The sequence below is a fragment of the Emiliania huxleyi genome, assembly GCF_000372725.1.
Source record: "Emiliania huxleyi CCMP1516 chromosome Unknown EMIHUscaffold_15, whole genome shotgun sequence".
Taxonomy (NCBI): domain Eukaryota; phylum Haptophyta; order Isochrysidales; family Noelaerhabdaceae; genus Emiliania; species Emiliania huxleyi.
The window spans coordinates 58,975-85,037 of NW_005201092.1; the positions used below are offsets into that span (position 1 = coordinate 58,975).

Genomic DNA, 26,063 nt, shown 5'->3' on the forward strand with positions numbered 1-26,063 from the left:
CTCTTCACGCCGGAATTTTCACAGCAGAAAAAGAAATTTTCCACCGAAATCACGATGTCAACCCTCCCCAAGTGAGGTGATCTGGTGCTTGTAGGGCTTGAGAGTGGCCTGCCATGTCACAGGAAGGACTATGGTTGCAGGAGAGTACCACCAGCCATCACTTAGTTGGTATAGTACCCCACCTTCACCCCCGTCATGATTTCTTTTTTAATTTTTTAGCCGGCCACATTGAGCGGTTCGTCCGCGTCGCGCACTCGTCCCAACCGGGGGGCGCAGACTCGTTCTGCGCGCCAACGGCTGGTGACGCTGTGTTGCCCTTGAGCTAGTCCTTCCCCGGTCGCCAGCCTCTGCGCTGTCTGGCGAACGCCTGTATGCCATGCGCGCGGACCACGCTTCCACGCAAACCCGAGACGGTGACGGGATGCTGTCGTGCGTGTGGTGATCTCAGGCCCAGTGAGGTAGTGCGCCTGACTATCCCGGATCCTGCTGTGTGCTGACCAAGCAAGCTCCTCTTGTAGCTCGATCGCTCACACCGCCATCGCCGTCGGGGAGAGGGGGGACGACACTGCTCCTGCAGCGTGCACCTCGATCCTGTATGTACCGTGTTTGTTATGACCCCCCCCAATGAACACACCAGTGAGGGAGGGCGAGACGATCGAGGGGTCCCGTACCGCGGAATCGACCCTACCAGCGAATACGGGTGGAATACAGGCCTCTGGGAGGTCATTTGGAATACGTGGAAAACGTATTCACAGAGTAGGCCCACCACACTGTTTCGACCTCGTTCAGTCTCCGATGGCGCCGATGGAGGTTGAGACGGTGGCGACAGTCGGTGCGCGCAAGTGGTCGCCCGGCTCGTGGCGCAGCTGCGAGACGCTGCAGATGGCCACGTACGAGGACAGCCAGGACTCGTACGCGGCGACGATGGACAAGCTCTCCAAGGTTCCGCCGCTCGTGCAGCCCGGCGAGGTGGATGCGCTGCGGGAGCAGCTCGCGGCGGCCGCTCGCGGCGAGAAGTTCATCGTGCAGGGCGGCGACTGCGCCGAGCGTTTCATGGACTGCACCGCCGACTACCTCGAGGCCCAGCTCAAGCTGATCGTGCAGATGGGCGCGCTGATGGAGAGCGCGACCGGCATGCCGACGGTGAGGGTGGCGCGGATGGCGGGGCAGTACGGGAAGCCGCGCTCGTCGCCGGTGGAGAAGCACGCCTCCTTCGGCGAGATCAAGTCGTACAAGGGCGAGAACATCAACGGCTACGCGCCGACCGACCGCGCCTGGGACCCGGACCGGCTGCTGCAGGGGCGAGATATAGCCGAGATAGCCGAGAGATTTAGCCGAGCTGTGGGCGCCACTCTCCAGCTCTGGCAGATCGGAGGCGAGACACCGCCGAGAGATGAGATCTAGCCGACATACGACCGCTGCCCGAGAAGAAGCACCTCGTGTGAGTGTGGACAGCGCCTGTGCACCCCTCAAGATCAATTCCGAATCAAATCGAGGTCGACGCCCCCTTAGCTGCCCGTCCGCCGAGTTGACAACCGCACCCCGTGGGCAGGTACTGGCACTCGTGCGCCACGCTCAACACGATGCGCGGGCTGCAGATGGCGGACGATTTCGGCGCTTCGACGGTGGACAACCCCGGCCAGGGACTGCCTCGGTGGATCCCAGTCTCCGAATCAACCAATGCACTCAACAGGTGGGCGACCTCGACGTCGACTTCCTCAAGCCGTCGCCGCACTACGCCGCGTGGAGCAAGGCGGCGGACAAGGCGAAGGCGGCCGCGGCGGCCACCAAGCCTGGCGTCTTCACAGCGCACGAGGCGAGGGAGATCTGGGGAGATCTGGGGAGATCTGGGGAGATCTCACTCGGTCATGTGGCGGGAGGTATGGGGAGATCTGGGGAGATATGGGGAGATCTCGCTCGGTCATGTGGCGGGAGATCTGGGGAGATCTGGGGAGATATGGGGAGATCTGCAGCTCGACGACTTTGGGAGGCGGTGCGCGTGTGAGCGGCGTCTGTTCACACAGTGCTGGCTGTGAACAGGCTATGCAGCTCGACCTCGAGGAGGCGCTGACGCGGCCGGTCGCAGGCGAGGGGCAGCAGATGCCACAGCCAAGGGGGAGACGTGGGGAGACTGGGGGAGATTTGGGGAGATTTGGGGTCCGGCACTCACAACGCGGCTGCCGGCTCACAGCGCCGCCCTGCCGCCCACAGGCAAGGGGCACTACAACCTGTCGGCGCACATGGTCTGGATCGGCGACCGCACGCGCCAGCTGCTCGGCGGGCGCGCGGAGTACTTTCGCGGCATCCGCAACCCGATCGTCAGGCAAGTCGATGAGCTGTGTTTTGAGCGCGGGGTAGGCACGTCGAGTACTTTCGCGGCATCCGCAACCCGATCGGCGTCAAGGTTGGGCCGTCGATGCAGCCGCAGGAGGGGACGGAGCTGTGCGCGAGGACAGCACACACACCCACCCACACCCTCCTCCTCACCGCTGCTGTTCTCTGCCGCAGGAGCTGAAGGAGCTGTGCGCCATCCTCAACCCAGACAAGGTGGAGGGGCGGCGCGGACTAGTCAGTCAGTCAGTCAGTCAGTCTTACACACCTCCAAGCATGGAGGACGGGCCCACACGCACACACACGCTGCACACGATTGGCTCGGGAGCCGACACGAGGCACACTGACTAGTGGATGGCCAAACGGGTGAGTGACTGACTTGCGGTCCTCGCCCCGGACAAGGTGGAGGGGCGGCTGGTGCTCATCACCCGCTACGGCGCCGAGAAGGTCGCCGCGCTGCTTCCCGCCCACATCAAGGCGGTGCAGGAGAGCGGCGTGCCGGTCGTCTGGCAGTGCGACGGCGTGCACGGCAACACGGTCGAGACGAAGCCGAGATCTAGCCGAGATCTAGCCGAGATCTAGCCGAGAGCTAGCCGAGAGCTAGCCGAGAGATAGCCGAGAGATAGCCGAGAGCTAGCCGAGAGCTGCCGAGATCTAGCCGAGATCTAGCCGAGAGACGTGCACGGCAACACGGTGTCCTCCGACACATCTTCCTACGACACCTCCTTCCTCCTAGACATCTTCCTACGACACCTCCTTCCTCCTAGACATCTTCCTACGACACTACCTGGACACTTCCTAGACGCCACGACCACAGCGTCGTGCGAGCTCAAGAGCGCGCAACAGCTCAATGAGTCATCACCTCATCACGCGCGGTGGGCTGCAGGTCACAGCGTCGTGCAAGCTCAAGACGCGCAAGTTCGACGACGTGATGGCCGAGGTGTCGCGCGCGCTACAGGTGCGAGATCACCCGAGATCCGCCGAGATCACCCGAGAGTCGCCGAGATCCGCCGGGAGTCGCCGAGATCCGCCGAGATCCGCCGAGATCCGCCGAGAGTCGCCGCGAGTCGCCGAGATTCGACGCTGTGGTATGGCCGAGGTGTGCCAGCACGGGGGCGCCGCGCCGCGAGAGCGGCTCCACTCTCGTCTAATCTCGTCCAATCTCGTCCAATCTCGGCGAATCTCCTCAGGTGCACCGCGAGAGCGGCTCGACGCTCGCGGGAGTCCATCTGGAGATGACGGGCCAAGCCGCGGTGACCGAATGCACGGGCGGCGTCGTCAACATCGAGGAGCTTCGCCCCCCCGCCGCCGCTCCTGCCGCCACCATCCCTGCCTCCCGACTCGCGCCTCCCGTGTGCTCCTCCGCTTGACGCGTGTGTCTCGCGCCTTGGGGGGAGGGGGGAGGGGGAGAGGAGGAGCCTCTTCCCAAGAGCGCCACTCTTGGAGCGCCGCCGCCACCACCCAGAGCGCTGCGAGCAGCGCCGGGCGATGACGGCTTACCCCCCCCCCCCCCCCCTGGGGGGCACACCCCGGCCGCCTTGACTTTGCCCCACCGCGTGGTGCTCTCAGGAGGACATGCTCACCCGGCAGTACGACACGTACTGCGACCCGCGCCTCAACTACGCGCAGTCCATCGAGGCGTCGCTCGTCATCGCGAACGCCCTCGGTGCGCGCTGAGCGGTGCGCGCTGCAGCGCGCCGCAGCCGAGAGCCTGCAGCTGTGTCCGCAGCGAGCTTGCGCGGAGAGGGTGCAAGGCTGTTCGGCAGTACCCCATCCATGATTTACTGACGCGGCGGGATCGAGACATCTCAGCGTAGGCCGTGCATCGGTAACCTTACGGCTTTGCCGGACGTCTTTTTTTTGTGTTTGAACTATATCGATATAAAATGCCTCAGTAGGGTGCCAGCTAGCCGAACCGCATTTCCAAGGGCAAGGCGTTTACGGCATAGAGTACGGGGTGTGGAGCTGGAGGGTGAGTTGGGTAGTTGCAGCTTGCACGAGTATATGGGACAAAAGCGTCGAAAATGTCTCAGATTGGGGTGCCCGCCATGTTTGGCAGCTCCAGCGCGGCCCTCATCAGCGGGACGCCGCCGGTCGGGCGATACACGCACTCCCTGGGCCCCACTGAGTGCGCCGAACCCGCTAGACCGAGTGCCTCATGCCCGAGGGCGCCGGCGGAACTGCCACAAAGTCAAGGAAAAAGAGGGGCTCGGCCGCGCTTCGGCGGCATCCCAGGAGTGGCCAAAAGAAGAGAGGACAGGGCTGGGACACTGGCCAGAAGGCCAAACGGGCGCGATACGTGGAAGCGGTGCGTGCTACTACTCGCTCGAGGGCTCCGGCGGCCGCGATCGAGCCGTCGCACGTCGAGGAGCCGCCCGCCGCGCCCGTCGAGCGTGCCGACGAGCGGCCGCCGGCCGTGGGCCAAAAGCAGGCCGCGCGGCGCAAGCGCGACCGCAGGCATGCCGAGGCAGCCGGCGGACATGGCGCCGAGCCTCCAAGCGTGCGGGGGCGGCGCGGGCGAAGAAGCGGAAGCTGGCGGAGCTGGCCGCTGATCTCCCTCAAGACCTCGGTGCGACGGCGGAGGGGCGGCACGCGGCCTTTGCGACGACGCGCTCGGGCGGGCTCGAATGAGCGCGGAGGCGGCGCGGAAGGCGGCGTCGCACGCGCAGCTGCAGGCCTCCAAGTACTTGAAGGTGATGGTGCGGTGCGGCCACCTCAAGGAGGCGGCGGCTGTGATGGGCGGCCAAGCCCGCGACCCAGAGCTGCGCCTGCTCAACCCGGCCGCCGGCCTGATCCTCTCCGAGGACGCCTCCGCCGAGCGTCAGATGATGGCAAACGTCGGCGAGATGCTGAACCGCGACGGTGGCGGCCGCGGCAACCGCTCGGAGGACGCCGCCCGCTTCGCCAGCGCCGTTGCCGTCGCCGTGACCGACGCGGCCTCTCCCGCTAAGGTTGGCAGGCAGAGAGCGCCGGCTTCGCGCGCCCGGCCGCTCGCGGCCATGTCAAGTAACGCAAAGTTGCAACTTTCCCGCCGTCAAAACGTCCAATGCTGCCGACGGTGCCGTCAAAACGTCCAATGCTGCCGACGGTGCCGGCGTCAGGCACACGCGCCGCGCTGCTGCTGGGCTGCACGTCGCTGCTTTGCCTGCTCGCGCTGCTCGCACACGAGAAGCCTGCTGAATCAGCTGCTGACGTCTGCGCCAATGTTCCGCGCGTGCCAGCTGCGCCACTGAAGCACCTCTCACAGCAGGAGGCTGCCGATGTGGACGCAGCGCTCATGCCGACTCCTGGCCTGAGCGTCGAGAGCCTCATGGAGCTCAGTGGCCTCGCGGTCGCGCACGCAGTACTCGCTATCTACCCACCGAATGCATACCCAAACGTGCTCGCGGTCCTCGGTCCTGGCGGTAACGGCGGAGATGGCATGGTAACCGCTCGGCACCTTGCCAGCCTCGGATATTCGGTCAGCGCCTACTACCCGAAGCGAAACGGCGGCGCGCTCTACGTGGGCCTCGCCGCATCGCTCGAGCAGATGGGTGTCCGCTTCGTCGACGCGCTCCCGCCGCCCTCGCGCACCACCGTCGTCGTCGACGCGGTGTTCGGCTTCAGCTTCCGGCCGCCGCTGCGAGCGCCGTTTGGCGAGGTGCTCTCGAGCATGAGCGCCTTCCCGCACATTGTCGCCGTCGACGTGCCGTCGGGCTGGGACGTGGACGCGGGCCCGCCAAAGACTGGAGGCGGAGCTGAACTGCGGCCGTCGGTCCTCGTCTCGCTCACTGCGCCCAAGCGCTGTGCGTCGGCCTTTGACGGCACGGCGCACTTTCTGGGTAAGGTGCTCATGCCGCCGGAGGTGGGCGAGGCGCACGGGCTGCTGCCACAAACGGCCTGGGGAAGTAGCCAGGTCGTGCGGTTGGTTTAGGTTCGGGCGGGCCAAAGATGCTTCACACCGTATAGATTCACGACGTGCCTCGGGTCCGGCGGTTGCAAAACTCTGACGTGTCTTCGCTCTCAAATCACGCTGCGGGGTTTCTTATATAGTCGTGGGTGCTCGGGGCGAGGCCCCGAGCCGAGCGCCCTCCCCCCTTGACCATCAACCCGTGCGTGCAACGCACTCCCGTGCACCTCCCGACGAGCCCGCCGTCGCGTATTGAGAGTGAGAGCTGATCTCATTCCACGCCCGGAGTGGGATCTGAGGGTAGTGAATCGTCGTCTAAAGGAAACTTCACGCTCGGTAGGGTGCCCACAGGACCCAAAAGAAAATAGCTTTTCGACTCAAAAAGGGACGCACGAGGCAAATCTGATGTTGGCCAGTTCCAATAGGAGCGAGGCCTCTTCCGTTGGGGGACCGAGTACATAGGAAAAGAGGGTTCCCCGGTTTGTCACGCGCGAGCACGAGCGTGACACTGCACTTGGCGCCGAGCGCCCGCGGCACAGACCTTGTGCAGGCCACCCCTCGGTGAGTGCACCGGTCCGGACCGATGGCGCTCGGTGTGGAGCAAGCAAGACCCCCCCCCCCCCCCATCGGCGCGCGCTCGCCATTCCAACGGGCGCCAGGAGCACCAAGAGGACTCCTCATGGCTGCACTCAAGTGGGCTTCGACCGGCCTCGGCTGGGGGGGCGGGTTGTTCCGGCTGCGGACGCCTTCTGCAGCCCCCTGGGCCCGTGACAGCACCCAAAAACTGCCCCTCGGCGGCATACAGCACTGCCAGCCAGCCTCTTCCTCCTCCTCAAGGGCTGTACTATAGGCCATATTGCGCCGCCTCCTACTAGCAGCCGGGCGGGCGCGCGCCGCGGGCGCCTCGGCGCGCGCACGGCTCGCAAAGTCCAACGAGTACTGCCGCCCGGCCGCCTCAAGGCTGCCGGGCGGCAGTACTCGCCTCGCAAGGCGCGCACCGGCTGCTCTGGCTGCTGCGCCGGCGGCCGCTGCGCTGGCCGCTGCTGCGCCGGCTGGCGGGCGGCACGGCCGCCGGCGGCCGCTGCACCCGCGCCTTCCCTCGCGGGCGCCGTCGCGCCGCGCGCGCCCAACCCTGCTGGTACACGGCACGCGCGCGTCACACAGCCGCGGAGAATAGGCGGTGCAGCGCGCGAAGCGCGCGCGATCTCGTACTTTTAAGGCTGGATCCGGCCATTCCAAGGGTATACCTTTGAGAATCCCCAGCGTCCCACCCTCCTAGTCACACTCTCAATTTCTCGACTGGCCAACACGAAGTGCTGCGATCGGGGGTGCCCCATTTCTTTTTTCCTTTCTTTTTTTGGGCCCTGTGGGCACCCTACGCTCGGGGCGCCCTCTATATTCCTCGACTCTACTCCTAGATCACTTCATGCCGGCCATAAAACGGTGTAACTCTCAGATAAAAAAGTGTAACTCATTGGAGCGCGCGCGACAGCTGCATCAGCGGCCCCTGATGCCTAGGAGCCGCTTTGAGACTGTTGCCGCGGCGGAGGTCGCCGTTGAGAGCGCGGCCGTTTTTGTTTGAAATGGAGCTTCCCGTCGCGGTCGCCCCACGCTTTGCTGAGCTCGGCCTCGGCGGTCTCGTCGAGCTCGTTGCTCCAGAGGCTGCGGAGCACGGTGCACGTGCAGCCGCGGTCAGCGAGGACGAGGATGCGAATGGAGCGCGCGTAGCACCCCACCGCGCACGGCCCAGCCGTCCCCGACATGAGCACGTGCGCAGCGCCCATGCAGCGGACGGGCAACAGGCATCTCGACTCGTTCCTCTACTTATACATGATTTTAATTAATGGCGCGAAACCGCATTCCGTTTAGCGTTTTCTCTTCTCCCTTATGTGAGTTGTGTGCATCGCCGACCTGTCATCTCACACCATGATACCACCACGCGAATCGGCCGGAAGCGAATCGAGTAGCCTGCTCGCTGCGCCATTGCTCGGCTGCACCTTCAGCAGGGCACGCAGGTCGGCACGCGCTCTGCTGGCGTCCCCGTCGCCGTCGCGGCTCGCGTGTGCGCTCGCGCGGCGGTAGAGCGCCTTTGCGTGCGTGGGCACGGCCTCCAGGACGGCGGTGGCGGTCTCGATGGCGGCGTCCCAGTCGCCGAGTTTGAGGGCGGCCTGGGCGGCGTTGGCGCGCAGGTCGGTGAGCAGCGCGTCGGTCGTGCCCACCATGTGCGCCGAGCAGAGCACCCGCGCATGCTCGAGCGCGCAGAGCGCGCCCTCGCCCTCGAGATACCTCTCGAGTGCCGCGCGCGGCTGGCCATCGGACAGCAGTCGGTTCCCCTGGGCCTTGAGCTCGGCGGCCTGGGCGAGGCGCGCGTTGAGCGTCGCCTGCAGCGACGAGCGCTTCCGGCCGAGCTCCTCATCCAGCTCGACCTCCTCGGTGTCCTTGACATAGTCGGTGCACTGCAGCGCCGCGGTGCCGCCCCCCGCCCGGAGGGTCACGCCGATGCTGTCCTCGCTCTTGCCCTCGTTTTCGACCGCCGCGAGCGCGCCCGCCTCGTCGAAGCGGTCCCATGCACGGTACGCGTCGCGGAGGACGCTGGAGCCGCCCGCGCTGCGGTCGAGGGCGGGGAGGCGTCGCGGCTGCGGTGGTGGTGCGGTGGCAGACGAGGCCGGCCTTGAGGGCGCGGACGCGCCGGTCGCGGCTGGCGCTGTGCCAGGCGTGGTGGTCGCCGTCGTCTGGCGGATCGGGATCCGCCACTCGCACTGCTGCGCCTTGCGCAGCGTGAGGTGCAGAGATCCGTCCACGAGTTCCCACTCGCTCTCTTCCGGTGCAATTGTGCCGCCGAGCGGCCCATCGAGGAGGATGCGGCCGTGGCAACGCACGCACAGCGTCGTGGGCAGCATGCGCACGAGCAGGTCGCGCCCGCGCACGCCCGCTCCGACGCTGAAGAAGAAGCTGGCCGTGTCTGTTTCCTGCGCCCACTCGAAGTCGTCGAGCCCGGGAACGTCGAAGGGCTGGCGTGCCTGGTGCACCGTAATGGCGTCGAGGTTGTGGTGTGACATATATATATATCACATAAACACACACACACCTGGGTTCCAACTTTTTCCGGGGTATGGTATCGGGCGAAAGGGTCGCTGCTCAGGCCGGGGGAGGGGGAGACCCCCTGTTCCTCGCGGAACGGGAGTAGGCCCCTCCTTGCCCGGTCAGGAAGCAGGGCGGTGGTCGTGCCATCGTCGCTTCGAACTCGAAACCACCGACACACGCCGCATTCGTCGCCGGCGCGCGACAGGCTCCCGTCGGCCGGACTGCCCTCGACGAGTGGGTGTCGCCAACCAAAGCGACACGCACTCGAGGGTAGTGCCGACGGGACGCGGCTCGAGGGCGACTCTCGCGAAGGCACGGCTGGCAACCGTGGCGTGGGGCTCGCGTTCGACAAGACCGGGATCGCTCTACCGGCAAACCTCTCGCTGACATGCGCGCCCCGCCGAGCTGACGGCGGGCGCGCTGAGGTCGCACGCCAAGCCCAGTTATATGCCAATGGCATGCGATCAAGAATCGGCTCGGTGTATCGCGCGCCTTGCGGGGGGGGCGCGGAAAAGAGGAACCTCTTAGCGCCATCGCCACGGTGCTGCATGCAGCGCCGGGCGACGACGGCTTACCGCCTCCCGGTCCCCCCGGCTCACGCGCCTCGACTCGCATACGCTCACCCATAGAATTGTCACCACCAGTGAGTGCGAGATAGGGCTAGCGGCTGGCGGCTAGCCTCTGTGGAGAGTGACCAGAGACACCTCACACGACCCCACACACGGTCTAGTCCGGCCTCGCGGTCGGCGGAGATTGCTAGAGGACGAGCAAGCCTGCTCTAGCCTCACGCGTAGGTTCGCCCCTGTCGTCGTCTGTTGTGTTGTTGTGCCCTTGTTTGTTCTCTTGGCACCTTGGAGTGCTGGGGGGGGCGACAGGGAGGATGTGGCCTTGAGTTATGTGTACGCCAACTCAGGGTGTGTGGCAGCCAGTTTCTTGGAAAGAGAGAGTTTTGTTGCAAAATTCAATAAAAACATCTCTTTCCCGCCTGGGCGGGGCGGTGGGCGGGCGCGCGGTGCGGCATGGCGTATTTCTCGGAAAGGGGGTACAGATTGTGGGGGGTGCAACGTGGAAGGGGTGCAGCTGCTCGAGCGGTCAGGCCAGCTGCCGCCAACGCCATCCACCCCGCCGGGCGGCCGACCGCGCACCGCGCAGCAGCACCCGTTGGTGCGCACCAGCCTGACGCCCCGCTCCCCGCTCGCAGGTGGGTGGTGCGAGTCACCTCTGGCGCAGCGATGCTGTCGCGCTTTCTCGTCATCCTGGTGGCTTCGCTCGTCCACGGCAGGACCTGCGACCAAAACCTCTGCGGTGGAGATTGGTGGTCCTCCTTCGACAGCGCAGGCTGGAGCACGTGCAACGATGGGTGCGGCATGGCGGGCTTGCACCTCAACAGCGTCGGTGGCTGCAAGTCGCTCTTCTGCCTTGAGGAGGCAAAATGCTGCCGCATCGCAGACGAGCACACCTGCAATAAGGTCGACATCCTGCTGTCGTTTGACACTCGAGGCTGGGCTGGCTGCCCGTCCAACCAGTACATGTGCCACATTCGTAGATGCATAATAAACAATCGCACGCTCGAGCCCCAGGCCACCACTGACATAAAATGTCGCTCTGCACCCACCAGACAGACACACGGCACATAAGATGTCCGGCTGCAGCTCCAAGCCACAGTGTGTGCCGCCCCAAGGGGTTTGGATGGAGTTCTCCATAACCTCGTTAGGTCCGGCCTCTGGCGGAACTCGCGACAAGGCGATTCGGATCCCATCTCGTTGATTGAGACCATCGATTGCTGCGGCGCAAAGGACGGCTCCGGTTCGATGAGCAACTGCATCAACGTCGAGCTACCCCACTCGCGGGGTGCGCCGTATCGAAGCTGCCCGAGCGACTACCCGATTGCCTACTATGATACACAAGTTGCAAATGTGTTCACAGCGTGCTGCAAGGAGTCCAGCTGGTCCGGTGGCAGTTGTGCCAGAGGCAGCGGTAGGGAGTACAGAGATTACGTGTGGTGCGACAGTGCCTTGAAGTCAAGCGGCCCTGGATGCCGGAATCACGACGAGAATTGGGCAATCTGCCCAGGCGACAAGGTGCTGACTGGCATCTACCGTGGCGGCGGAGGGGTGCTTAACGAGCACTGCCTTGACTTGCGTGTATAGGTCAACACATTCAGCAGCTCGACCGGCTCCGCCAACGGACTCGACCTCTCCGGTGTCGAGTCTGTCCACCTGCAGCTCTACTACATCGGCAAAGACTGTGGCGCTCTCGGCTCGACGCCCACGTGCTACTTCCCGATGCGTGGCTAGTCCTAGTGCATCGCCTCAGGAGATACGCCGACAGTATGGGGGTTCTTGCCGTGCTAGCCTACGGACGCCGAGGGAGCTCCCCGAGTCTGCTGTGCAGGCCTGCCATGCACGGCGGGCCACAGAGCGTCCTCTGCGGGCCGGGGGACTGATGTACATCCTACATCGCGCAAACGTCGCGAGCCGACGTTGCCTGAGCCTGCGTCGGGGATCTTAGCGCGGGCGCGGGCCGTGCTGCTACTGGTCTGGGGGCGAGGGGCGCTGCTCCGGACCGTCTGTTTTGCAGCGCCCGCCATGCACGGCGGGCCACAGAGCGCCGGAAACTGTCGTGGTGCTGCGGGGATAGAGGGAGCTGTGCGTCTGCCGCGACCCTGCTGACGGCTCGCCAGTGCTTTGCACGGCGCTCCAGGTCGGGTTTGCGGGGGGCTGTCGTTCAAGTGCTGCGGGGATACTGACGTAGAGGGTGGGGAAAGCCCAGAGCTGTCCTGACGGCCCGCTATTGCTTTGCACAGCGGGCCACAGAGCGTCCGATGGTGATGTACACTTTTTTTAGGAATCCTCTGTACGAAGTAATGATCAGTATCCTGGTGGTGTGGCATCACTACGCTTCAATACTTCGATGGCTACGTTTACGGCGGAGTGCGACGACGTGAAGATAGAGAACGGAGTCTGCTGCTTCTGCTGGCATTCTTCCAGGTGAGAGACATGCGACGGTGTATCATTCACTTTATGCCACCGTTGCATATCCAAGACAGCGCCTCCCAAAGCGAGTCGGTGAGGGCAAAGATGTCGAGTGCCTCCCAGCCTGTCTCGGCAAGGAGCGACCGTGACGCCGTCGGTTCTCGCCTATACCGGCTAGTGTGGAGCTCTCAGTGTGGTTGCGTGTTCTACTAGTGATGCTGCACTAGGCGGCCCGTTTTTAGCAAAAAGCAGATATCACATCGCGTGTGGTCATCGAAAAACCGTATGTTCGCCCGTCTGGGACCTCTTCGTACGGCTCCAAAAACCGCTCCTTAACGACGACTACGCGGCCCGGCGGTCGCTCTGCGCCTTCTCAGCGGTGGAGGGGATGTGGGCGGTACGTGCAGACCGCGTGGTGCTGCGATGGCTTGACGAGTGCGACTCCCAGCGTCGACTTTTCGACCCCACGGAGCCTCTGCTGCTCCGGGGGGGGGGGGGGGTCTGCAGACCACCCGGCCGAACTTCAGAGTCGCGGTGCTCCTCAAATACCGCTCAAACGCCCACGATGTTGTGCAGGGGACATATGCTGATGATCATGGCCCGATTGGTTTGCTCAGAAAGCTTCTGGGCGGTCGTTAAGGTTCGCTCCCCGCACAACGGCCCGGAAGTATCGACGGCAAGCGTAAGGATGACACTTTTGGCTAATCCACTGGACCGACAAATCCACTGGACCAACAAATCTCAATCCACCCAGCTGACATCGCCTCAATCCACCCAGCTGAACTCTCAATCCACCGGCATTATAATCCACCCACATAAAAATCCACCCACATGACGATTTGGGCCGATCCACCGAACCGACGTTCTCAATCCACTGAACCAAAATTTCGGCAAGCGAGCGCTAGTGAACGCCCAGGGAACCGATATGCCCAGGGAACCTTTCTCAATCTCCAAACGATCATCTCCAAACCCAGATTCCATCCTAGAGACGCCGTCGGTTTTCCTACCAGGGGCTCTACGAGCAGCGTGGCGCACAACTTTACCCTCCCGTGTATATGGGCGTGAGTGGCACCGTTTCGTTTGGTGATTGGTTGTTGGCCGAAGCCGAATGCTTTATTGCTCCACGGCCGGAGCCGGTAGTGCTAGTGGGTGGAGCTGGAGGGGAGTGTGGCTTCCTCAATTAATGTCATCAAAATCAGGTGTGTGTAGTCTGTTCTGCCGTATACCCCAACGACTCCTACTGTATCGGTCACAGATAAAAGACAGCTAGAGAAAACATGCGATGCATACAGATCTCGATTTACATCACGGAGCGCGGAGCATGTCCTTGCAAAAAAACGGTACAAAATGGGTCGGCGCGGAGGCGGGCGCGGGGGCGGAGAGAGCGGCAGGTCGCTCCAGTAGTAGGTGAGGGAGCCTGCGACGCTGCCGGCGCTACCCGCGTTCGACCAGTCGAGTCATAACAAAGATTCGGCGCAAGAGGCTGCAGCGTTCAGTTGTCCGTCACCGAGATGTCCAGCATTGTCCAGCACCTCGTTGTCAGATCATGTCACCGTGTTGGCCAGCACGGCGTTGTCAGCTCGAAGCTCTCGCTCACCCTCCCGCCACCCGCCTAACTCGCACATCGAACGCGACGTCTGAGCCGAGGCGCTTCGCCCGCCCCCGTCTCGCGGGCGCCCTCTCTCATCGCCTCCTCCTCCGGTGCCGCCGCGGGGCCGGTGAAGACCGCGTTCGCTGCCGCAGAGCCGAGGGCGTTGACGGACGCCGCCAGGCGCAGCGCGTCCGCCGCGACGTCCGCCATCAGAGGCCTGACGCGCGAAGCAGCGGCGTGCGAGGGGGCTGAGAGAGGGAAAAGGCACACACGGGCTCGGAGAGAGGGCCGCGGCGCGATGGAGGCTTGAGAGCTCGCCTGCTCGCGGGCTGCAGCTGCAAGCAGCTCCGGATGAGGTCCGCGAATGCCGCGCGGTCCGGGAGAAGGCTGGTGGCGGGGCGGAGGTCATGGAGGCTGCTGCCCGCCTCGTACTCGTCCACGTCGCGAGGGTGCCTGGCAGGGAAGATGAGGGGAGGGCGCTCTCTGACGGCAGCAGAAGCCGGGGGGCGTCCGATCTCAGCAGTGCCTCTCGGCTATGCGCGTCGCCTCTGGTGCATGAGGGACCAGAGCAGCATCCCGTACGAGTAGACGTCGCACTGCTCGTTGTAGGCGGACCGCTGGACCAGCGAGGAGGAGGAGCGCACCTCGGGCGCCTGCTCACGGCCGTCTATGTGAAGAGGCGCTCGGCTGGGGTGGGAGGGGGGCGAGGGTGCGGTGGCCATGAAGTATCGGGTTCCGATGCCGGCCGTGTGGCCTGGCGAGGGAGGCGAGGCCGAGGAGGCGGTGGCGGTGGAGGCGGAGGAGGAGGGCGAGGCCCGCGAAGAGGTCTTGTCGATGAGCGCCGCGATGCCAAAGTCGGCCACCTTGGCGTGCGCCGACCCATCGAGGAGCACGTTGGAGGGCTTGATGTCGCGGTGCATCACGTTGTTGCGGTGGAGGAAGGCGATGCCGGCCGCAACCTCGCTGGCGATGCGGCCGGCGAGGCAGGCGGGGAGAGGCTGCGGCTGCTCGAGCAGGGCGGCGAGGGTGGACGGCAGGAGCTCGAGGAGCAGCGCGCTCGAGCCGTCGGGCAGCAGAGTGTGGCCGTAGAGGGCGCAGACCGACGGGTGGCGGAGCCGCGAGAGGAAGCTCGCCTCTTTGCGCAGCTCGTGGTTCGCGCGCAAGTGTCGCGGCACCTTGACCGCCACCGGCACGCCGAGCCACCGGCCAGAGTAGACTGCCGCCTGGCCTCCCTGGCCAATCAGCCGGACGATGGTCACCTGCGGGCAGGGTCATCTGCTCAGATCCAGCCGAGATCCAGCGGCGATATCCAGCGGCAGGGCGGGTGCGGACACCTCGCTGGCCGATATCTCGGCGTGCCCCCCGGCGTCGCCCTCTGGCGCAGTAGCGAAGAGAGCTGCGATTAGATGCGCCCTGCGCGCGCCCGACTCGAGCGCGTGTCCAATCGTCTCGCCGAGCAGCAGAGCCCCCACCAGGCACGCGGGCTCTGCAGGGCGGCCGAGCTCGGAAAAGGTTGGTTGGGCAGCGACTCCCGCGCCGAAGACAACAAGGTCGAGGAGGCGGTGGGAGTAGTGGAAGCCAGCGTAACGTAGGTAGATGGGGAACACGCACCACGTCACGGCCATAGCAGGAACAAACGCAGCCGAGCTCAGCTCGGGGGGGTGGACATGCCGCCATGGAATGTAGCACATCCACCCAAAGGTAACCATGCCGACACACGCACGCCCAAAGAGCAGCCGGGCGCGAAGCTGGTCGGCGTGCCGGTGCATCAAGACTCGGGCGCCGAGGATGATGCTCAAGCAAGCGACGAGGACGGCGTTCTCTGCGAGAGAGGCGGGGTAGGCCACCGCCAACAACCAAGCGCTCGCACCGAAGAAGAGCACCAGCGGCACGTACGTCGCGACAAACCTGTCGCTTATGTACTGCGCCTCGAGGTCCGCGTCCGCAAACTCGAGCGTCCAAGGGTGCAGCGCGGCGGACGGTGGTGCGGCGGGCGACGGTGGGAACGTGGCACTGGCGACGGTGGCGGCGGCTGGCGGGGCGTTGATGTGCTTCAGATGGGCGAGGCGCAGGCGACGCTCGATCAGATAGCCCACCGCCTCGCCAAGCAGCAGAGCCCCCACCAGACACGCGGGCTCCGCAGGGCGGCCGAGTACGGAGAACGTTGGGAGCGCAGCAAATGCCACGCAACAGACGGCGGAGTAGAGGAGGCGGTGGGAGGTGTAGACGGCGATGTGGCGTAGGTAGATGGGGGCCAAGAACCACATCACGGCCAGAACGAAGACAACCGCAGCCGAGCTCAACGCAGGGGGATGAGCATGCAGCCAGTTGATCAAGCACATTGTAGTGCCTGTCACCACACAGACACACACACGCCCAAAGAGCAGCCGGGCGCGAAGCTGATCAACGTCGCGGTGTGTCCAGACGCGGGCGCAAAGGACGATGCTCACGCCAGAGGCGATGATAGCGTTTAGCTCGAGAGAGGCGGGGTAGGCCACCACCGTCAGCACGAGGGCAACCGTCGCTGCGCCGCAGAAGAGCACCAGCGGCACGTACGTCGCGACAAATCTGTCGCTCACGTACTGCGCCTCGAGATCCACGTCCACAAACTCCAAGGCCCAAGGGTGCAACGCGGCGGGCGGTGGCGTGGCGGCAACGGCCGGCACATGCAAGAGACGCTGGTGCAGAGACGCCATTGTCGACAGAGTCGGCGTCGCTCTCGGCAATCACGCTCTTCACCCGCCTCCAGTGTGGGCGGCAGATAAGCCTCCTGAGCGAGGCTCGGGCCGGCGGCGAGCTCGGAGCTCTCTGAGGGCGTCTTCACAGCCTGCTATTGATGGAGCCGGAGAAAAAGAATTTTACAAGAAATCCCTCGCACAGCAAAAGAATTTTACGGCAAAACTCCCTCGCACAACACTGCGCAGGGGACTGGCGCGAACTGGCACTAACACAGGTACACCACTGGAGCCGCCTAAGCGACTCCCGCGAGGACGGCGAGGCACTTAGCTCCGTGCACTCGACCGCCCTCGCCGCTGGCAAGCTCATTCACAATCTGCTCTGCGATGGCCGTGTGAAGAACGACTGAGATGCGCTGCTTCTGCAGCCCCAGCCAGCTCTTGGTGGTCCAAGTCACCTCATCGAGGTACTGGGCCCGCGTCAGCTTGTTCTGCAGCACGTTCGCCGCCCCCCAGAGGATCTCGCCGACCCCCTTCCCAAACCCACCGAACGACTCGAACAGCAGCAGCCGCACGTCGACGTCCTTGTCCTCCCTGGCGTAGCGATACTCGCCGCCATAGGACGGTATGCGGCGATCGCCGCCCACTACCCTGCCCCCCCTAGTATGCCATCGACCAGTCCCCTGCCCCCTCTCGCCCTTGCTCTTCCTCTCTCCCTCCATTCCCTCGCCCCCATACCCCTCACACTCCCCTCCATCCCCCTCCCCCTCCCCCTCGCCTCCCCCTCCCTCCGCGGTAGGGCCCATGCCCCTCGACCATGTTCCCTCGTGAGTTCGTCGGGTACTTTTCGCGTATAAAAATCGGCTGCGCTGAGCTCCCTGGCCCTGGATGTGAGGTTACCGACTGCACTCCAAGTGCTCCAAGTGCGGGCGTTCTGCTGCTAGGGGAAACCTGGAGCGCGGAGCTAACCCTCGGAGACCCGTGTTTAGACCCGTGTTTAATTATTTTACGGCCCTTTCCCTGCGAACGCGCACCCCCGGGGCTAGGGCTCTCTTGGGCTGCTATGCCCCGAGAGCCATAACACCATAACAATAACTGTGTCCGGGGACCAGCTCTCTTGCCCGTAACCCGATACCGATCATCCGGCCCGCTGGGTGCGCTTCTCAGCTCCCCGGCCCTGGATGTGAGGTTAATAACTGCACTCCAAGTGCTCCAAGTGCGGGCCTTCCATCTGGTGCTACCAACGGCCTGGCGGCCTCGAATCCGGCCTCGCAGCTCGACGCGAGCGCCAAGGTGGACCTGTCTCCGGCCTCTCGAGCCCCTCTCGGAGCCGTGAGAGGGTGCAGGCCGAAACCACAGCCGCTAACGTCCGTGTGGCCGAACGGGACCAAACTTTCGCCGCCGGGTCCCGGGCCACGGGTAATGGCACCGATCCCGCAGTTTCCCCGGATTTTACTCGACACTCTTGTGCCCCGAACTTTCCTCTCCCCGTCCCGAGCACGACCAGAGCTGCTCCGGCCTGGTTTGGAGCGAGGTACGGGTGGCGGCGGGTTCGAGTAATATCCGGGGAAACTGCGGGATCGGCGCCATTCCATAGGTGCTCCAACGCCCTAGCCGGCTCGGGAGCACTGTCCTGCCCGTTGTATACGCACCCGCTCACACTTTTAGGCTCTCCGGCGGCCTCAGGGGCCTTGCCGAGGGCCGCTTCAGCGCGGTCACAGTGCCGTGGAGCCGGCCAGCGTGCTCGCAGCCATGCCGCTGGTGGACCATGCCCGCCTCCCGCCCGGCGGCTCCAACCACAGCCCGCCTCACCGTCGGCGACGCACCTCGGGCCCTTCGCGGCTGCGTCGTCTGTCCGGCTCCACGAGGCCAATTCCGAGTACACTTCCGCGCGGGCCGAGGCGACGAGTACCGGCAAATCCGGCCCGGTGTGGCCGGCAGCTGCCTAGCGCTGGCCTGTGACCGGCGCCGCGGTGGCGGAAGAGGCGTCTCGCCGCCGTGGTGGCGGGTCGGCAGGTGCGAGCGTGATGGCCACTGTCCTCGGAGACCCGACACCTCCGTGTTACCGTATGGAAGTTATGCCGCTTCCCGCTATTACGGTAGCGGCGGTGACCAAGCCGCCAGAGACGGCAAGCAGAGAAGAATGCCGAGCATAAGGTACAAAGAGACGCTGCTACAAAGCGAGCTTGACTGTGAAAGCGAGTGCCTGATCGGACGGCCTCTCAGACACCGAGACAGCCAGCCGACTCGCGGCGTCTCGTGTGAGACAGAGAGTAAAGTGCCAAGGGGGGCATTCCAACGCGACACGCCCCGAGAGAAGCGCTCTCCCTCCAAAGCCGTCTCCGCCGCACCGGCTGCTGTTCGATCGTACCCCAACCGGGCCAACGGACGGGATTCTCGCCTCAGTGCACCCGCCTTCCCCCCTCAGGTGCCGGGGACGAGCGACGGTGCGATGGCGAGCGATCCCCGCTCGATGAGGCTCCACACCGCCTCCTCGAGCTCCCCCCGCGACCGCAGCGACTCGATGGTCCGGATGAGCTCGTCGGCGCCGCAGCAGCCGAGGGCTCGGCTCGAACCGAGCGCGCCTAGAAAGAAACACGGGCGGCGCGTATTTCATGTTTTTAGTCGTTGGCCGACGGCGCGGCTCGAGCCGAGCGCGCCCTTGAGGCGGTGCAGCCACTTCCACAGCTCGCACCTACAGGAGGGAGTACCGCACCCTATTCCTGCTGTTCCTCGAAGGTGGCGCAGCCACTTCCGCAGCCCGCACCACGGCGCACTGGCGCGCTCCGCGCCGATCAGCGCCACCAGCCGCCGCAGCTCCGCCGCCGCCGCCGCTCGCATCTCGTCCTCATCGTCCAGCTGCGCGCTGTCGGCGGCGCTGCGCGCCGGCGCACCCTTGCGCGTCACCGCCTCGCACCCAAAGCGGGTGACCCACGTGCGCAGCACGGTGCGCCGGTCCGGCTCTGACGGCGCCTGAGACGCGGAGATGACTCCGAGATCAAGCTGCGATGCTAGCCGGGCTGGCCGACGGCGCCTCGAGCCCGAGATCGGCCGAGGGTACCCCGAGATGGCCCCGACGCTTCTTCCGAAGACTCTCGTCGAGTTTAGCCAAAGGCATCGAGGGGCGCCGAGATGACTCCGAGGTGACTCCGAGGTGACTCCGAGGTGACTCCGAGGTGACTCCGGGGCTCGCAGAGTGCGCGCCTTGCTGAGGAAGCCATGCGTGCGCTCGTTGTAGAGGGCGACGTCGGACTCGGAGTCGTTCGCCGAGCGGACGAGCACGAGCGTGCGCGCCTACCACACCACCAAAGCACCTGAACCCACGCTGGATTCGGTACTCTGGAGGTATGGCGCGCGCCTCCTCGCTCGGCGGCATTCGGTTGAGCGCCGTCCGCGCGGCGTACGACCCCGAGACGGTCTCGGACGAGGGGAAGGCCAAGTCCAGGTTCTCGTCGACGATGAGGAGGAGGCGGCCGTCCGGGGGCAGCGCCTCGACCGCGGCGACGATCGTGTCCGCCGCGCCCTTCACCTCCTCATCCGTCGTGCCGATCAGCGTGGTGCTCTCCTCCGGGATGCCGAGCGACGCGAAGACGGCCTGACTCAAGACGTGGCCGTCCGCGCTTTCCGGCTCAATGCATGAACGAGCTCCTCCGGAATGCCGAGGGGAGGGAGAGGGGGGGGGGAGAGAAGGGCCACCCGAGCTTCCCCGAGCTTCCCCGAGCTTCCCCGAGCTTCCCCGAGCTTCCCCGAGCTTCCCCGAGCTTCCCCGAGCTTCCCCGAAATTAGGCGAGCTTCCCCGAGCTTCCCCGAGATTAGGCGAGATTCCCCGAGATTGGGCGAGATTCCCCGAGATTGGGCGAGGCTAGGCCTCGAGACAGACGAGCTGGAACTCGCAGTCGTCGATCGCGAGCGCCGTCACGCCGGCAGAGAGGTCGGCCTCGTCGAGGAAGGACTCCTAATGACTCGAGGAGGGGGGGGGGGGGGGGCGATCCTGAGCTGATGTTTCGTTAGGGGAGGCTCGGCCCCTCGAGGGGAAGGGGCGCCTCCAGCCGCTGCGGCGCCGGGCAGCGGAACTCGAACACCGTCTCCGCCTCGCGGAAGGCGATGGAGCACTCGCCGAGCATGCACTCGGCGCACTTGGCCATCACCCAGCCGCCGTCCCCCTTGGAAACCCGCGCGGTCGCGATCGCCTCGTCCGACGGCAGTCAAAAGTCAGCACCGGGTCCCAGGGAAGGCGAATGCGATGGCGGCCTCTAGTGCGAGCTCTCGACTAGTGACCGCCGGTGTCGCCACACCGCAGGCACACGTCTAGGAAGTGTCTAGGAAGTGTCGTCACACCTCGTCCGACGACACGCGGTGCAGCCTATGGGGAGAGATGGGGAGAGATGGGGAGAGATGGGGAGATCGCCTCGTCCGACGACACGCGGTGCAGCCTCGTCCCCTTTGCGAATACCGACGCCGGGTCCAGACCCCGCACGCTCTCGTGCTGCTCGCCCGGCTCGTTGACGACTCGGATGGTGAGCTGGTCGCCCGCAAGGACCACCTACACAAGAGGCGCAGGTGTGGCTCTTCTTGGCAGTCCGGGTCGTGAGCTGGTCGCCCGCAAGGACCACCTCGGTCGCGACGACGCTTCATTCATGCACGAGTTCACTAAGCGGTGCTATGAACTAGTGCGTGACTCGACGCCTCCGTCGCGACGACGCCGCCGTGGCGGCCGTACTTGCAGGCGTTGGAGAGGGCGTTGCGGTGGACGAGGCAGAGCAGACGCTGGTCGATGTCGACCACGGGGAGCGGCGAGGGGTGCGTGGTGAGCGGGAACCGCTCGTTGATCTGCCAGGCGAGGCCGAGCGCCTGCGGCTCTCGCGACGCACCCATTCATCGGGTGCACACTGGCTGGTGTGGCCTCGTGGTGCATTCATTAAGAGAGGGCATTCATCGGCTGGTAAATAAATAAATAAATAAATAAATAAATAAATAAATAAATAAATAAATAAATAAATAAATAAAACGACTGGTTGGCCTCGTGGTGCATTCATTCTCATCAAGCCGTGCACTCATTGGCGGGTTGGCGAGGGCCGGGCGCCTGAGCTCGATCTCAATCCACTAACTATTAACTCATCCATCGATCAGTTGGCGAACTAACGGGCCGGGCGCCTGCTCGATCTTGCACGGCGCCGTGCGCGGCAGGTAGTTGCCGTGGAGCACGTCCCGCGCCAGGGCCTAGAAGGCTCCCAGAAGGTTCCGAGAAGGTTCGTAGAAGGTGTGGAGCACGTCCCGCGCCAGGGCCTGCGAGAGCACCGTCTCGAGCGTGTGCGTCAGCCCCGACCTACCACACCACCAACGCACCTGAACCCACACTGGATTCGGTACTCTGGAGGTATGGCGCGTCAGCCCCGACCGCATCGACGCCAGGGAGCCTACGTGCTGAGTACGCCGACATGAGGGCGGGAAGACGGAAGTGTGTGCAGCGTCTTCAGAGCACCGCGTGAGTACAACGGATAGGAGTACAGTGAGTCAGCGGAATACGGATGAATACAGCTGAACACGTGGCCCTCTCGGGCGCTAGACGGGGTACAAGAACACGTATTCCGCTTCTAGGCTTGCGAGCGGTGGAAGGTGGCGCCGGCCTCGAGGCCGACCTGAGTAGGCATGAGGAACGAGGTGTGGCGGAGAGAGGGAGGAGGCTGACCGTGCGCCGCATCTCGGCGGCATCTCTCGGCCATGCCTCCCCACATCTCCCCACATCTCCCCCTATCTCGCGACCTTGCGCCGCATCTCGGCCGAGATCGAGTCGAGCTGCGACAGCGCGGCGAGCACGCCGTTCTTGACCTCGTGCCGTGAGAAGCGGTTCGCCTCCTCGTCCTTCTGCCGCTCCACCGCCGCCGCGGTCGCCTCGCGCTCTAGCTGCGCGAGCCTACTCACTGCTCACGACCTGCTCACGACCTGCTCACGACCTGCTCATGAACTGCTCAGGAGTTGCTATGAGCTGCTAACTACAAGTAAGGCGGCGCTCTAGCTGCACGAGCCGTTCCTTCTCGGTCACGTCCCGGACGATGATCACGCACGAGCCCGCCTAATTAACTAATTAACTAATTAACTAATTAACGTCCCGAACGATGATCACGCACGAGCCCGCCTCGTCCGAGAGCGCAGAGGAGACGTCGCAGACGGCGGCGCGGGCAGCACCCCCTCCGCCTCCCCCTCCGCCTCCGCCTTCGCCTCCGCCGCCGCCGCCGCCTCCGCCTCCGCCTCCGCCTCCGCCCCGGACGATGCGGCACGTGAAGCGCGAGTGCCACCACGCCGCCTCGACGAGGCGCGTGAACTCGAGCTCGTCGGCGTGTGTCGGCAGCGGCGGCGCGCCGCCACTCCACAGATGCCGCTCGAGCTCGCCTGCAAACAGGCTCCGAGGAGTTCGGCCTTCAGGCTGCCTCTCGGGCTGCCTCTCGGGCTGCCTCTCGGCTGCATCTCGGCTGCCTCTCGGCTGCCTCTCGGCTGCCGCTCGGCTGCCTCTCGGCAAGCTCTCGGCGGTCTCTCGGCTGTCTCTCGGCTGCCTCTCGGCGGTCTCTCGGCTCCGAGCTCGCCCGGCTCTCCGTGCTGTCGGCCCGCCACCCACCTCCCCGCCTCGTGGCGCTGCAGCAGGTTGGCGACGCTCGGCGACGCGGTCGAAGAGAGCGACCCGTCACGCAGCCGCCGCGACACGACGATGACGTCGGCGGCGCCGCGCCACACAAAGTCCATCCGCTCGGCCGCCTCGCGGCCGCGCTCGAGGCCGTGCAGCAGCGGCGCTGCCGTGGCGCCTTCCTCGATGGCGGAGGCGTACAGCTGCTTGGCAAGCACGTCGATCGCGGCGTCGGCGACGAAGCCGACGTCCACCTCGGATGCGACGCCGAGCAGACGCGCGAGCGCGTCGCCGCACCAGACGGCGACCAGCAGCGACCAACAGACGACGCACTGGCGCATGAGCGACGCGGCGAGGCGCGCCTTGGCGAGCTGGTACGAGTCCGCCTTGCACTGCTCCGACAGCGCGCGCAGCCGCGCCTCGCGCTCGAACAGCCGCAGCACGATGCACGAGAAGAGGAGGAAGGAGGCGACCAGAGTGACCGCCCAGGCGGCGCCCCCGCCGGCGAGTGGGAGCAGCAGGCCGCACAGTGTGGAGAGGGCCTGCGAGGTGGCCGTGATGAGCGGCGTGCGGAGGCGCGTCGCGTCCGTCGCGTCCACCACGAAGGTCATCAGCCCCGCGAGCACGACCCACTCCCCCCACCGCAGCATGCAGTTTGGCCGGCCCGTGACGGCGTCGACGACAAACGGCGTCGGGAGGAGGTAGAGGGCGAGGTTGGTCGCCGCGGCGCAGAGCTTGACAGCAACGATGCAGCGAGACGTCCAGCGCATCGAGGGCAGCGGCCTGCGCGTCAGCTGCTCCAGCGCGGAGCCCGTTTGCACCGTGAAGGCGAGCAAGACGGCGTTCGACTCGACGGCGCCGAGCCGCACGCAGGCGGCGGAGGGGAGCCAGGCGACGAGCGCGGCGTCGATGAGGGCGAGCAGCGTGATGGAGCCGCCGATGAGAGCCATACCCACCCGCCCGTCATTCAGGAGGTACGCACTCTCCTGCTCGACGTCGACGGCAGGCGGAGCGCTCGACGCGGCGGCGCCGCTGCCGTCCTTGTCGCCGTTTCGTTGCGACGAGGCGCTGGCGACGGCCTCCGCCACGAAGGCGGAGCTCGAGGGCGCCTCGCACATCAGCCAGGTGGCGCCGCGGGCGCAGCGACGCTGGTTGGAAAACGGCAGCCACGACAGGCCACGAAAGAGTTCGACGACGGGGAAATTTCCGGGAGGGGTGCCCGAGAAAGAAGAAATTTGCTCAGCCCCGCGAGGGCCGCGAGGCACCATCCCTCCCTTGGGTTGTCTGTTTTATTTCTTTCTTTCTTTCGGCGAGGCACTTTGCACTCAACCGCCCACGCCGCAGGCAAGCTCTTTGACCATCTGCTCTCGGGAGAGCAAGTTGGGGGGTTTGAGAGAGATTTTTAGCAATACCAAACAACTCTAACACTCACACGTCATTTGGGGCCTGGAGCCCTGTTCACGCGCGCGCGAGACGTGCAGACAGGGTCGCCAGGTGAGAGCGAATGGCGCGGTTCACGCCTCGCACAACAGAGAGAGAGATGCGCTCTGCATGGTGGGACATAAAAGAAAGCGAGTACTGTTTTGGGGTTTGTTGTTGTCATAGAAGGGTACTATACATTATAAAGACACCACAACTTCACCGTCACCCAAGTGCACCAAAATCAACCGATCTAGATACATCTGAAGCAGCATGTTTCACATCTCTCTTGTCTCTGTTGGCTGGCAGCACTGGATGACTGACTAGCGTGGTTTGCAAACACAACACTTGGCTGAATGACTGCGGTGCATGCGCCTTGGCGCTGAGCATGCCTGCGCTCATTGCTTTCACGCTGCGAGTCGCCGACACACGCTGCACTGCGGATGAGGACCTCTTGCCTCTGAGGACCTCTTGAAGGATGAGGACCTTTTCGTCGTCTGCGGCTCGATGAGGCACGTCGATCCATCGTTTCAAAAACCCAGAGAGGGCAAACACCTGCTACCCCGTGCACCGCCAGAATCAGAACACATGACAAGCCGCCGAGGGCGAGACAGAGAGATAGAGCGCAAGATCCAAGAAGGTCCTCACTCGCAGGTGTAAAAGGTCCTCACGGATGCGGAGGTCCTCACGCAGTCCTCATACACGAGGCGGTCAGGACCTCCCCACGAGCATATGGTAGAGCTCGATCCGGACCCCCCCCCCCCCCCTTCTACACTGTATTTGGTGACCCAAACTCACTCCGACCTGACTCCGTTTGTGGTGCCTGTGCCTGGCAGAATCTATTTTCCCATGAAATCCCATGTAGAGGCAAGATATGGTGTGTTGATAGTGCTGGTTGCAACGCGGTAGCCCTTGTTGTTAATTAACCATGTGTTTAGTCGGTAAAGGGTGTCAGTGATGTCTTTGCTAAGACCCTCTCCGCACCATTCGTGGGGCTCCTGCCCGCGTGTGTCCGGGTGTGGAGATGCAAGTGGGATTCGCACGCGGCCCTCTCAGACAGCATGTCTCCACTCGTCCTCATGCTCCTCGCTCGGCCGGGCAGCGGCACGGGTGGTAAGGTGTCGTGCTAGTGCCTGGTGTCTACTAGCCCCGAGTAGAGGGGGCGCTCCGCTGCTAGGGGAAACCCGGAGCGCAGAGCCAACGCTCGGGGACCCGTGTTTACTTTAAGGCCCTTGCCCTGCGAACGCGCACCCCCGGGGCTAGGGCTCTCTAGCCCGTAACCCGATACCGATCATCCGGCTCGCTGGGTGCGCTTCTTAGCTCCCTGGCCCTGGATGTGAGGTTGATAACTGAACTCCAAGTGCTCCAAGTGGGTTGCCCCCCATGAGCCATGTGACACCATGTGCACCAATTTGTGTGTGTACCTCATACCTTACCCCTTACCTTACCCTCTCCGCAGACAAACTGCGATCACCCCCCC

General features: G+C 64.7%; 5 protein-coding genes across 5 annotated transcripts; 2 read left to right on the forward strand and 3 right to left on the reverse strand.

Moving 5' to 3' along the window:
* Nucleotides 1-795: 795 nt before the first annotated feature.
* On the forward strand, nt 796-4,225 carry DAHPS (3-deoxy-7-phosphoheptulonate synthase; the record flags this gene model as incomplete). The annotated part of the gene is made up of 10 exons (XM_005786533.1): nt 796-1,226; nt 1,553-1,625; nt 1,694-1,798; nt 2,041-2,122; nt 2,212-2,354; nt 2,509-2,547; nt 2,734-2,868; nt 3,218-3,289; nt 3,522-3,620; nt 3,901-4,225. The coding sequence occupies 10 exons, from the start codon at nt 796-798 to the stop codon at nt 4,006-4,008; spliced, it is 1,287 nt and encodes a 428-aa protein (XP_005786590.1). The 3' UTR covers nt 4,009-4,225.
* A 1,335-nt stretch (nt 4,226-5,560) lies between these two features.
* EMIHUDRAFT_45574 (YjeF-related protein N-terminus) lies at nt 5,561-6,175 on the forward strand (the record flags this gene model as incomplete). Its single annotated transcript, XM_005786534.1, has 1 exon — nt 5,561-6,175. A coding segment is annotated over one exon (615 nt), but the record flags the coding sequence as incomplete, so codon positions are not given.
* A 1,865-nt stretch (nt 6,176-8,040) lies between these two features.
* Nucleotides 8,041-9,279, reverse strand: EMIHUDRAFT_462499 (hypothetical protein; the record flags this gene model as incomplete). Its single annotated transcript, XM_005786535.1, has 1 exon — nt 8,041-9,279. One exon carries the CDS (start codon nt 9,277-9,279, stop codon nt 8,140-8,142), a length of 1,140 nt encoding a protein of 379 aa, XP_005786592.1. The 3' UTR covers nt 8,041-8,139.
* A 5,124-nt stretch (nt 9,280-14,403) lies between these two features.
* On the reverse strand, nt 14,404-14,841 carry EMIHUDRAFT_63336 (hypothetical protein; the record flags this gene model as incomplete). Its single annotated transcript, XM_005786536.1, has 1 exon — nt 14,404-14,841. A coding segment is annotated over one exon (438 nt), but the record flags the coding sequence as incomplete, so codon positions are not given.
* Nucleotides 14,842-18,969: 4,128 nt separating this feature from the next.
* On the reverse strand, nt 18,970-24,432 carry EMIHUDRAFT_201779 (hypothetical protein; the record flags this gene model as incomplete). The annotated part of the gene is made up of 10 exons (XM_005786537.1): nt 18,970-19,130; nt 19,323-19,518; nt 19,844-20,165; nt 20,436-20,500; nt 20,628-20,735; nt 20,999-21,088; nt 21,214-21,396; nt 21,685-21,765; nt 22,309-22,459; nt 23,222-24,432. 10 exons carry the CDS (start codon nt 24,430-24,432, stop codon nt 18,970-18,972), a joined length of 2,568 nt encoding a protein of 855 aa, XP_005786594.1.
* Between the last annotated feature and the right edge of the window lie 1,631 nt (nt 24,433-26,063).